Raw genomic sequence first — 13,546 nt, forward strand, 5'->3', positions numbered from 1 at the left:
ACATGCTAAGTTGATGTTAGTGATGTTCACATAGACACAGGGTCTTGCATGCAACTAACTATCTTCTTTCTAACCTGGGACCATTTATCATATACAGTACACATGTACTCTTCAATTTGGCCCTTTAACAGATACACACTCGTTAACCCACACGCCTAGCTGCCATTATGAATTTCCTTTCTTTGTCAAGCCATGCAACCCCTGATTTCTTTTGTTTGACACCATCTTGGACCCAAGCAGCCATTTTGGACACACACACACACACACACACACACACACACACACACACACCCTTTTGTTCTGTAGTTTAATGTACTTAGAGTTAGACTTCACATTGTGTGTTTTTGCTTTGTTTATCTTTTAATAAATGTTTGCGTATAATTATGCTGGTTTAATGTTGCACAAGAGTGAATAATTTTCCAACCTCTTCTATGTTGAACTCCAAATCCTTCAACCTTTTACCTTCAACCCAATTAAAGTTATTATTTATGATTATCTTTGATAATTTTGATAGCTAAATTTAATTGATTGCACCTACGCAATTTGGTGCCCCTTTAACCGTTGTAAATCCCAACGCCGCTAGCTGTTTCATGGGGACTTTAAATAAGAAACAAGCATTCAAATGGTCACAATCTGCTTGGACCCCGATCATTGCAACTTGAGGCTATATTTGAATATTCTTTTGGTTACGGCAAGGAAATGTATGACTGGACATTCGTTCAGCAAGGATAATAATAAAACTTTATTTATAGAGCACTTATCAAAAAGTACAAAATAATACCTCTTGGTCCTGGTTAAAAACCTAGCAGCTGAGTTCTGTACAGTCTGCAGTCGTTTCAAAGTTTTTTGATTAAGACAAGTGAACAGGCTGTTACAATAATAAAGGAGTGAGGAGATAAAAGCATGTACAGTTTCTGCATCACTAAAACACAGAGGTACAACTGTGTATCATCCACGTAACAATGAAAAGAAATATGTCTACGGATGACATCACCCAAAAGGAGCATATGAACTTTGCGACCTTTTGCCACATTTCAGGCTTCAAACATAAAGATATGAAACTGTAATTTTTTGTGAAGAATCAACAACAAGTAGGACACAATCATGAAGTGGAACGAAATTTATTGGATATTTCAAACTTTTTTAACAAATCAAAAACTGAAAAATTGGGCGTGCAAAATTATTCAGCCCCTTTACTTTCAGTGCAGCAAACTCTCTCCAGAAGTTCAGTGAGGATTTCTGAATGATCCAATGTTGACCTAAATGACTAATGATGATAAATAGAATCCACCTGTGTGTAATCAAGTCTCCGTATAAATGCACCTGCACTGTGATAGTCTCAGAGGTCCGTTTAAAGCGCAGAGAGCATCATGAAGAACAAGGAAGACACCAGGAAGAGTGGCAAGAAGAAAGCCATTTCTTAAAGATATCCATCAAAAGTGTCGTTTAAAGTTTGCCACAAGCCACCTGGGAGACACACCAAACATGTGGAATAAGGTGCTCTGGTCAGATGAAACCAAAATTCAACTTTTTGGCAACAATGCAAAACGTTATGTTTGGCGTAAAAGCAACACAGCTCATCACCCTGAACACACCATCCCCACTGTCAAACATGGTGGTGGCAGCATCATGGTTTGGGCCTGCTTTTCTTCAGCAGGGACAGGGAAGATGGTTAAAATTGATGGGATGATGGATGGAGCCAAATACAGGACCATTCTGGAAGAAAACCTGATGGAGCCTGCATAAGACCTGAGACTGGGACGGAGATTTGTCTTCCAACAAGGCAATGATCCAAAACATAAAGCAAACTCTACAATGGAATGGTTCAAAAATAAACATATCCAGGTGTTAGAATGGCCAAGTCAAAGTCCAGACCTGAATCCAATCGGGAATCTGTGGAAAGAACTGAAAACTGCTGTTACAAATGCTCTCCATCCAACCTCACTGAGCTTGAGCTGTTTTGCAAGGAGGAATGGGCAAAAATTTCTGTCTCTCAATGTGCAAAACTGATAGAGACATACCCCAAGCGACTTACAGCTGTAATCGCAGCAAACGGTGGCGCTACAAAGTATTAACTTAAGGGGACGCCCAATTTTTCAGTTTTTGATTTGTTAAAAAAGTTTGAAATATCCAATAAATTTCGTTCCACTTCATGATTGTGTCCCACTTGTTGTTGATTCTTCACAAAAAATTACAGTTTCATATATTTATGTTTGAAGCCTGAAATGTGGCAAAAGGTTGCAAAGTTCAAGGGGGCCGAATACTTTCGCAAGGCACTGTATAAGGAGAACAATATTGGTCCCAGAATTTAACCTTGAGGCACACCATAGTTGATATGGGAAAAGGATGACATGAAGTTATTAATGGTGACACAGAATTTCCTATTGGACAAATATGATGAGAACCAGTCTAGTGCAGTACCAGATATGCCCACCCAATATGCCTCAGTCTATCTAGAAGAATGCCATGATCAATAGTGTCAAAGGCAGCATTACGTCCAGCAGCACAATAATTGAACACGTGCCTGTGTCGGCATTCATTAACAGGTCATTAGTGACTTTGAGAATGACTTTTTCAGTGCTGTGGTTCAATTCAGATTTATTTATATAGCGCCAATTCATAACAGAAGTTATCTCATTGCACTTTTCCTATAGAGCAGGTCTAGACCGTACTCTTCATAATATTATTTACAGAGACCCAACAAATTCCACCATGAGCAAGCATTTGGCGGCAGTGGCAAGAAAAAACTTCCTTTAAGAGGCAGAAACCTTGGACAGAATCAGACTCAATGGTGGGCGGCCATCCGCCGCTGCCGTGTTTTGAGAGAGAGGGAGAGAGAGCGCGAGAGAGAGGTTTTTGGGGAGGGGGAGTGGTTGAGAGGGAGGCACAATGCAAATACCACCTAGAATTTTTTTAAATAGTAGAATTGTAATTGTAGTGTTAATGTTAATAAATTAATAATAATACAAATGACAGCTATAGGAAAAATAATGTCAGTATTAGTAACAGAGCCAATAACAACAACTTAGTAGCAGTTGTCGAGCAGGAACACGGGGGGCAGCAGGTGGCCCACAACCACAGATCCAGACTCTGCAGCTCCGGAGGCAGAAATACCTGCTGAAAGTGACAGATGGAGAGAGGAGAGAAACGAGAAAGCACAAAACTACGGGAGAGAGAAGATGTTGAGTTAGTAACATGCAGTAATGGGATAAATATGCATACATATGGATAGGGAGAGAAGGAGAGAGGAAACAGGAAAGAGGTGCATCATGGGAAGTCTCCCGGCAGTCTAGGCCTATAGCAGCATAACTAAGGGATGGTTCAGGACTCACCCAAGCCAGCCCTAACTATAAGCTTTATCAAAGAGGAAAGTCTTAAGCGTACTCTTAAATGTGGAGATGGTGTCTGCCTCCCGAACCCACATTGGGATGTGATTCCACAGGAGAGGAGCTTGATAACTGAAGGCTCTGGCTCCCATTCTAATTTTGGAGACTCTAGGAGCCACAAGTAACCCTGCATTCTGGCAGCGCAGTATTCTAGTCGGATAATATGGTATTATGAGATCTTTAAGATACGATGGCGCCAGACCATTAAGAGCTTTGTAGGTGAGGAGAATGATTTTAAATTCTATTCTGGATTTTACAGGGAGCCAGTGCAGAGAAGCTAATATTGGAGAAATATGATCTTTTTTTCCTAGTTCTTGTCAGTACACGTGCCGCAGCATTCTGGATCAACTGGAGAGTCTTAAGGGACTTATTCAGGATAGGATGTGCCTGATTTTTGCAATGTTACGTAGGTGAAAAAAGGCAGTCCTTGAAGTTTGTTTCATGTGGGAGTTAAAGGATAAATCCTGATCAAAGATAACTCCGAGGTTCCTTACCTTGGTGCTTGAGGCCAGTGCAATGTCATCTAGAGTAACTATATCTTTAGATAATTTGTCTTGGAGGTGTACAATAAGTACAATAACTTCAGTTTTGTCAGAGTTTAACATCAGAAAATTGCAGGCCGTCCAGGTCTTTATGTCCTTAAGGCATGCTTGAAGTTTAGTTAATTGGTTAGTCGCTTGATCGATAGGTATAATTGGTTATCATCTGCATAACAATGAAAGTTTATGGAGTGTTTCCAAATAATACTGAGTAGAGGAAGCGTATATAAGGTGAATAGAATCGGTCCAAGCACAGAACCTTGTGGAACTCCGTGACTAACTTTGGCGTGCACGGAGGACTCACCATTAACATGTACAAACTGAGATTGATCTGATAGATAGGATTTAAATCAGCTTAGTGCGACTCCTTTAATACCAATTACATGTTCCAGTCTCTGTAATAGGATGTGATAGTCAATGGTGTCGAACGCAGCACTAAGATCTAACAAGACAAGCACAGAGACAAGTCCATTGTCTGATGCAATTAAAAGGTCATTTGTAATTTTCACCAGTGCTGTCTCTGTGCTATGATGCACTCTAAACCCTGACTGAAAATCCTCAATTAAACTATTATTATTTAGAAAGTCACGCGGCTGATTGGCGACTGCTTTCTCAAGGATCTTAGAACAAAAGGGAAGGTTAGATATAGGTCTATAGTTGTCTTAAACCACTGGATCAAGAGTGGGCTTTTTAAGAAGCAGTTTAATTACAGCTTTAAAAGATTGTGATACATAGCCTGTTAATAAAGACAGATTGATCATATCCAGTAAAGAGGTGCTAACTAAGGGTAAAAGGTCTTTAAGCAGCCTAGTTGGAATGGGGTCTAAGAGACAGGTTGATGGCTTAGATGAATTAATCGTTGAAGTCAGCTGAAGAAGGTCGACAGTAGAGCCTGATGTATGTGTGTTTTGGCTGCTTTGCTAGCAGCAAAAACACACTACTTTAAAGCTACTTTAAAGCTACAGCTACTTTAAAGGATTGTGGTACATAGCCTGTTAATAAAGACAGATTGATCATATCCAGTAAAGAGGTGCTAACTAAGGCACACTACACTCAGGCTCTACAGCTGTTTCCAAGGTTCCTGGGTTTTAAGACAAGTCGGTACCGGTTGAAGGCAGGACTTGATGAATTTCTTCTCTAATAGTTAAAATTTAATCATTAAAGAAGCTCATGAAGTCGGTAGTACTGAGGGCTATAGGAATACATGGCTCAATAGAGCTGTGATTCTCTGTCAGTCTGGCTACAGTGCTGAAAAGAAACCTGGGGTTGTTTTTATTTTCCTCTATTAATGATGAGTAGTAAGCTGCTCTGGCACTACGGAGGGCCTTCCTATATGTTTTAAGACTATCTTGCCACACTAAACGAGATTCTTCCAGGTTGTTGGAACGCCATTTCCTTTCAAGTTTTCGTGATGTTGGCTTTAATTTGCGGGTTTGGGGGTTATACCATGGAGCTAACCTTTGTTTTATTATCTTCTTTTTTAGAGGAGTGATAGAATCGAGTGTCGTTCGCAGTGAGCCTGTAGCGCTATCAACTAGATGGTCAATTTGGGAGGGGCTGCGATTTGCATAGGAGTCCTCTGTTATATTGAGACATAACATTGAATTAAATGCAGATGGGACCGCTTCCCTGAATCTAGCCACAGCAATATCAGATAGAAGATAGAAGAATTTTTGCCTAATGGCATGTAGTCCAGCAATAGGAGTTCAAAAGTTATTAAATAATGGTCTGATGATGAAGGATTCTGTGGAAAGACTATTAAATGTTCAATTTTAATGCCATATACCAGAACAAGGTCGAGGGTGTGGTTAAAACAGTGAGTGGCTTCAATTACACTCTGACAAAAGCCAATTGAATCTAATAATGAGATAAACGCAGTACTAAGGCTATCATTTCCAACATCCACATGAATATTGAAATCACCTACAATAATTACTATATCTGTTTTAAGGACTAAACTTAATAAAAACTCTGAGAATTCAGATAAAAATTCAGAATAAGGACCAGGAGTGCGGTACACTATAACAAATATAATTGGCTGTTGTGTTTTCCAGGTTTCGAATGAGTTATAATTTAGTTTAGTTTTAGGGTTGATTAATAGACTTGAGTCGAAGATGGCTGCAACTCTGCCTCCTCGGCCAGTACTTCGAGGAATATGAGTATTAATATGACTGGGCAGAGTGGATTCATTTAGGCTAACATATTCTTCATGACCCAGCCAGGTTTCAGTAACACAAAATAAGTCAATATGATACTAAATATCATATTAAATCACTATAATGAAGAATCGAACAAAATTAACTGTGATGAGCTAGAGCAGCAGAAATATGCTACTTGTAAAACACAAACACCGGTGACCGTAAATGACACAATACGCTTACGTCAGCACATCGACTTGAGCTATATTCCACCAAATAAAGAAATTCTAGAGGCAAATGTTTGAAGGTCAGTCCAGACATTGAAGTTGTTGAGAGGCTGGGTATTTTAGCAAGGCAATGAGCCAAAGCATACCTCAAAATCAACCATGAAGTACCTCCAGGATAGATGAATGAAGGTTTTGGTATGGTCACCTCAGTCCTCAGACTTGGTATTTATGAAAATATGTGAAGAGATCTCAAACATACTGTGCATGCAAGGAGGCTGAAGAATATTTTTGAGCTAGAAGTGTTCTGCCAGGAAGAATGGGGAAAAATTCCAAAAGCAAGAACTGAAAGCTGGCTACAGGAAGCATTTGCAAGCTGTTATAGTGGCCCGAGGAGGGGTTACAAAGTACTAACTGACAGGGTTCCCAAACTTTTGCAAGGGCCTTTTTCCTTTTTAAAATTTTTTAAACTGTATCAAATTAAAATAAAAACTAATCTTGCTTTACAATTTTAAGAAATGTGTCATGTTTAACTCTGTACCATTTAGAGGTCAGGTTAGCTTCTGTTCACTTAAATATTCATTGTAAAAGGCACATTTTTGCACACCACTGTAAAGTCTTAGGCCCTTGAAACAAACAAAACATAAATGTTAATGTTAATGTTTTGTCATAATGAAACTTTGTTATCATGAATCAATCTACTTATTATTTACTCACCTTTCATGTGTTTTTTTAAATTAATTAGTTTTTTTATTTAGCATTTTTTTCGTCCTTGGCCATTTGTTTTTTGTTTAATTTCTGCTGCTGAATTTGTGAGATCTTTCTGCAAACTGCTATGAGCAAACTAAAAGAAATATATAAGAATCTGCCAAAAACAGAGAAACTGGCATTTAATTGCAACACCCCTTGTTTGAGTTTGACCTTTGTTGAATGTCAACTGGTAACTGGTATCAAATAAAGGCTAAACTTTAGATTTAACCAAAACCACTTTTCCTAACCTTCACCAAGGGTTTAGTAGCCTAAACTGTGCAGAATGATGGTGCAGAGTTTGACACTAGACGACAAAACGACGAAATTTAATTTTCTCTGTGCTCACCTTAAATCTCACTTTAAGGTGTATGCGTACAGCAGGATTTGTGACATCACAACTAGTGTGGAGCCACTCGCGGTCCAGTATACATCTTACAGAAGTGTGATGTGAAAACATTCAGGTCATATACACTGAGAATGGACTTTTTAAGTGAATAGGTATCTTGTGTTCAGCCGTTAAACTTTTGAAATGAACAATATTTGCATATTCATTGCTTCTGGATTTTTCAATGATGGAGGAGTAAATGCCATTTTAGGAATTTTTAACAAGTTAATTGAAGTTTTATGTGGAAAAAGCATTTCAGACACACATTATTATTCCAAGCAGAGTATTTTTATGTCTGGACATGTCTGGAGTCACTTTTTTGATTACACTGTCTGGGCTGCTTTCAACAGCAAATAGAATAAGTAGTTTACAATTTCAACAAAGCCATTTGCACTGCCAACATTTCCTTTGTAAATTCAAGAGTTACCTGTTAGAGATCAGTTTGCACAAATGCCTGCATTTTCTTCATGGTTTGACGAGAGCCTCTCTCTTTGTGTCCTCCAGTGCCACCCTACCTTTGCATCTGTGTCCACTCTTATGTAAGAGCAAATGACATGACACTGCAGATCAGAGCACTATAGACCACAACACAACTGGCACAATAGACCACAACACAAATGCCTGCAGGTTAACTTGGTGTTGGAGTAGTTTTTTTAAAGAAATAGTGGTAACATAAGGTATGGCAGTACAGAGGCGGAAAGACTACTTTGTTCTTGACACCATGCCAGTGTCAAAAACAGTCCCAGTATGGGAGAGGGAGGTAGAAGCGACTGCCAAAACCCAAACACCCTCTGGAGGAAAAAAGAAGAAAGAGAGGGAGGGTGAGAGACAGAGAAAAACACTTTCCTAATATAGCTCGAGGAGCCTTGACACCAGACCTGGACAGGATGTACTGACTTTCAACCAGCAGAAAATGGAGGAGCTGTTTCCCTGTTTTCTGCCTTCCTCCTTTCCTGATGTTTCCCTCTCTGCTTGTGTCATTTATGGCTCCACATGCCCTGTTTGCTTCCTCATCCAGATAACATGACTTTTCTCCACTGCAGCATCTTTATATGGTAACCAGGGAGTGAGGACGGTCCAGGAGTTTCTGCGGTAAGGACACCTCTCTTCTTCTTGTTCTCATCACCTGTCAGACGTACAGAGCCACACAGCCAGCAGTGTAGAGTGAGGCTGAACTCTATCACACAGCACAGTGCTGGAATTCATTCTAACGCAACTGTTAGATATTCATTGTAGGAAATGCAATTATGTATGGATATTTTGATACAAGTGATTGAAAATGATCTGACTTCAGTAGTATGAAACATTTAGGTTGGAATTAATCAAGGTTTGTGTTGCAGTTTAAACTTCTACTAAAATTGAATCAGGCTGCAACACATTTCTAGTTGTATTTAAATCCTAATTTAAGATTAATTTTAAACAGGTCTATTTTGCGGCAGTGATTCAGAGGCCTGTAAAACTCTTGACATCTCCTGCATCCAACCTATAACCTACTTGAAGATTGGATCAATAAATCTACATTATCACTAATCTTAGTTTAATGCTTTATTGTTGGTGGAACCATCCTAAACATTAAGTTTCTGTTCTGACACAAAGAACTTTCTAAGTGACCAGCTTCTGCTGTGTTCAGTGTGCTATGTATATTCCATGCCAAAAGAACAAATGTTAACCCTGTGATGGGAACTTTTCTCTCTCTGCTGCTATGACATGTCATGCTATGAAGACCTGAGGTAGGAGATTCTTTCAGAACACAATCAGGTTTTGAGGCTTCTACTTATATACTTCAACATTGCTGTGACTGTAAGATCACTTTCAAAAGCCAGTTGTGCTGTGACGTTTTCTGAATACCACTGAAAGCTATCGGCAACACTTTCTATGAAGCCCAAATCTATAACATATTCATCATACCTTCGTAACACACTGTAATGGTTAACATGTAAAATCTCATAGCAGTCTTGATTATAGTGTCATGTTCATAACCCTGTTTTGCATGAAAGGTTTTAAGGAGTTATGGCCATCACTGTTCTCTCTAACTACAATGGATTGAGAGTGTTGGTGTATATTTAAGGCTTACCATCATATGCTTATGACAGCTCACTGTCTGTCATGTGTTTATTGGCAGGTATAGTGTGCATTGAACAGACTTCGCCAAGAAAATATAAGCCATTCAGACGTGTGTATTCTTGAAAATGGTCAGGAAGTTGTTGACAGTACCTGATGAAAATGGTGTATCCTATCAGCTCCACTCACTGTTTGAGTGAGGCTTACATGCGAACTGACTGATGTACCTTGCTGTCAGTTGTCATATTAATTGTCCTGTTCATCCTTGCATGTTGTTATGGTGAACCAAGTAATGTGTGCATCAAGTTTTGGTCTCTGCTTTACTATTGTTATTGTAAATAGTTGTTTATGTTATTTATTGATTACGACACTTTTGTACATAATTCAAACAAACCATGTTTTGAGATAATAAAAGATAAAAGACCCTGAGAGGGAAATAAATGGAACACAGCACAACAACGCAAGTTATTTGTCTTGCCAGGGATTAAAAGAGTTGATAGAAGTGTGTGTGTGTGTGTGTGTGTGTGTGTGTGTGTGTGTGTGAGAGAGAGAGAGAGAGAGAGAGAGAGACATATTACATAACATTCACAGCAGACAGTTAGCTGTCATAAAGGCATTAACTGTAATCTGGTTACAGAAAGCACCATTATGTTGAGAAGATCTGATAACCTTATGCAAAAGGGCAGAGTGATTAGAAGAAATTTCAATAGCTGTTTGATAATGTGTTATAGATATGAGCTTCATAGAAAGTGTTAAAAGGACAATTTAAATACTATTAAAAGGTTATCTACTACTGCAGTGTCTTTGACTGACAGGTGGTTCAAGCTGTGATAACAGCTTCTGGTCCTGAGATAGACACGTAACTACAAGTCATATTTACCAGGCAAATAAGCTTCACCTTCTGCCTCTGCACAGCACACAGCACAGTTTGCATAGAAAGCGAAAGGATCAGAGGAAAGTTATTACAATGTTTGACAGCTGTACAGAAAAAATGAATCAGCTAGGAGCAGAGGGGATAAGTATAAAAGATCAACAAACACCAAGAGCAAAATGTGAGTACACAACAGCATTTTTTCACTATATGTATGCATTTATTTCTGTTATGTATTGAAGAGCTATCTTAAAGCTTACAGTTTTGAAATTTGACCTATTCAACAATGTGTTTATACATTTGGCTTCTTTGTTAATGTGCATGGAGAGAAATACACAGAAGATAGGAGGCTGCGGTTTCTCTGACAGAACAAGGTCATGTCAGTTAAAATTGGTTACTGTTGGGATTCAGGGAGGGCAGGTTTGGTTATTAGCAGAAATATCAATGCTATTTATGAATATTAATATGAATATTAATATTATCAGAATTATTAATATGGATTCATAATTACAGGGCACCACCCTGGGATCAGGGACCAACAACTAAATGTGAAAAACAGTCTTAAAGGTTGCTGTCCATCTAAAAATGTTGATATTTAAGGTTCTATCTTACATTAAAGGGGGGGTGGGGGGCAGTGAAGGGGGATCCGAACACTGACCATCACAAACAGCTGTTATCACAACACACAATAACCATAGGCAGCTGCTCTTTAAAATATACAGTAGAGTTTATTTAACCTTAGCACTGATTAATAATCAACAACCACTATTGTCTAAACACAATAAGCATACAACAATGAGCGAGCATATAAGATACGTGTGTCTGTGTGTATGTAGAGGGGACAATAGAGGGGGGGTTGCAAGGAAGGTGGTGGCCACATGGGTGGTCATCACGCACAAAGCCAAATGGTGTGCAGACCCGTGAATCTCAAACAGATGGACAGAGCCAAAAAGGGAGGACAGGCTCTATTTGTCCTCAAACTAACATGCAGCTTAGCTAGCTAAGCTACCACGTTATCTGGGCCATCTGAGATGTGTGCAAGCGTGTGAATGTACGTGTAAGGGTGTGTGAGAGAGAGAGAAGAGAGAGGTAAGCACAAGGAATCTCACATGTCGTGGCAAAGCGTCATAGCTGTCCCTTTATCACACAGTAATCCGGCAGCAGCCTTTCGTACAACGACCGTGTTACTGGACACACTGCCCAACAGCATGGTACCGATACAAATTGGAACGTGCTAACACAAAGAAAAACAGCAATTCGAACAGCAGCCTGTCACTTTTCCAAAAAGCAAAGCACAATTCACAACAATGGAACTTAGGTAAAATAACACAGTTATAAAATCTATCTCTGCTCAGACACAAGCCTCTTACTTGAAATGGCTCTTGGCTAGCGATTGATGGATGCGTCAGTTTGTTTGGAGATGTCCGGCAGAGTTTCTCTCAGGCTCGGATGCTGACGAAGCTGGGTCCACTGGCAAAACTGTTTCTTTTGGGGCAGCAAAGGAAAACAGCGGCCAACGTCGGTAGGGAGAGGGGCTCAGTGGTGATCTTGCTCTCCGTGAAGGGAACGGTCAGTCCATGTCTCTTCCTTCTGCAGGTATGGGATCCTTATGGGAGTAAACGATCAGGATCCAAAAAGTGTTCAGCAAACACAAAACAGTCTGTTTCTCATCCAGCGAGTTAAGACTCTTCCTAGGGAAATTAAAGTTCACGTGAAAAGCGTCTTCTTGCGGTAACGGCAGTTACCGTAGAGAGAGACGTCATGTGCCTCCTTTAGTAAACGGGCAGTGTGGAGATCTCGTCTCGCACGTCTTATCCAATAGGAGTCTGTTGTTTAGATTCAACTGAGATCTTGCGTTGGGTTCAAACGAGATGTCAACTCACTTTCACATTCAGGTGTGAATTAATGGTTGTGTCGGCTTGGCACCTTCCTATTGTCTGTTCTTTGTTTCTAAGATTCTAAAGGTGCGAATAAAAGTATCACAAAAGTATTACTCACCAAGTGCTTGCTCATGGTGAGATTTGTTGGGTCTCTGTAAATAATATTATAAAGAGTACGGTCTAGACCTGCTCTATAGGAAAAGTGCAATGAGATAACTTTATGTTATGAATTGGCGCTATATAAATAAAATTGAATTGAACTTTTCCTAAAAAATAATATGATTGTGAATTAATCATTTTAAAAATGTTGATGGGTCAAAAATGTATGTTTTGTGTATCTCTCTGTGAGATGTCTAATGTTTGGTTCCTACTTCTAACAAGCCCATTAGTATAACAACGTTGGTATCACGTGGTGTAGTTGCTAGTTAGCGTGGAAAAACGGACACTGATGTGAGCACGTATTAGCTATCTTAGCTTAATTGTCTGAACAACACTAACCTATAAAATTATAGTTCTGCATATTTAAACAAAATAAACAACAACTACCAGCAGCCATAGTCCTTAAAACCTTAACTAATGTGTTGTCACCAGCTAGATTGTCAAGATTAGAAAAATAACAGCGTCAATCCCTGAGGAGCTACGTTAGCATTAGTGACGGTTGCGTCCAGTTACCTAACATTATATTTCCCTAAACAATGTAACATTATAACGAAGATGCGTATCAGAGGGGATTTAGAAGTGGGCCGGGGTCCGACATAACCGATGGCCTGGGCCAGTACAAGTTTATGCAGGTTCAAGTTGATTGACCAGTCACTGGTCCGTCCGGGCCAATGGCGGACTGGTCCGCTTATGAAGAGACGGTTGCTCTTCTTTAAGAATGGACTGGATGTGGGATCCCAGTATATTACCAATGTGTCATGTCAAAGGTATATTAGTCCACTACCATTGTAAACCTGCTCATTATACTGTTTAGACCTATAGCAGTCATATAGCAGTCTCCCGGCAGTTTAGGCCTATAGCAGCATATCTAAGGGATGGTTCAGGACTCACCCAAGCCAGCCCTAACTATAAGTTTTAACAAAGAGGAAAGTCTTAAGCTTACTCTTAAATGTGGAGATGGTGTCTGCCTCCCGAACCCAAACTGGGACCTGATTCCACAGGAGGGGAACTTGATAACTGAAGGCTTTGGCTCCCATTCTACTTTGGGAGACTCTAGAAACCACAAGTAACCCTAGTGTTCTAATGGGGTAATAAGGTATTATGAGCTCTTTAAGATATGATGGTGCCTGACCGTTAAGAACTTTGTAGGTGA

General features: G+C 39.6%; 1 protein-coding gene across 15 annotated transcripts in view; it reads left to right on the forward strand.

Annotated features, from left to right (window-relative positions):
• Nucleotides 1-13,546, forward strand: part of itprid1 (ITPR interacting domain containing 1) — a 71,128-nt gene that overhangs the window by 18,279 nt on the left and 39,303 nt on the right. For 13 of the 15 annotated variants that reach the window (XR_006375790.1, XR_006375791.1, XM_044176737.1 and 10 more), the window contains one exon: nt 8,466-8,514. The exons of 1 other annotated variant lie outside the window; for it this stretch is intronic. Coding sequence is in view for 11 of the 14 variants with exons in the window: in XM_044176737.1 (XP_044032672.1) it covers nt 8,466-8,514 (49 nt within the window). In the remaining 3 variants the exon portion in view is untranslated. Of the gene's footprint in view, nt 1-8,465; nt 8,515-8,538; nt 10,536-13,546 lie in introns of those variants that run through there. One more of the 15 variants, XM_044176731.1, reaches the window with a different exon arrangement.

The sequence above is a fragment of the Siniperca chuatsi genome, linkage group LG19 (assembly GCF_020085105.1).
Source record: "Siniperca chuatsi isolate FFG_IHB_CAS linkage group LG19, ASM2008510v1, whole genome shotgun sequence".
Lineage (NCBI taxonomy): Eukaryota > Metazoa > Chordata > Actinopteri > Centrarchiformes > Sinipercidae > Siniperca > Siniperca chuatsi.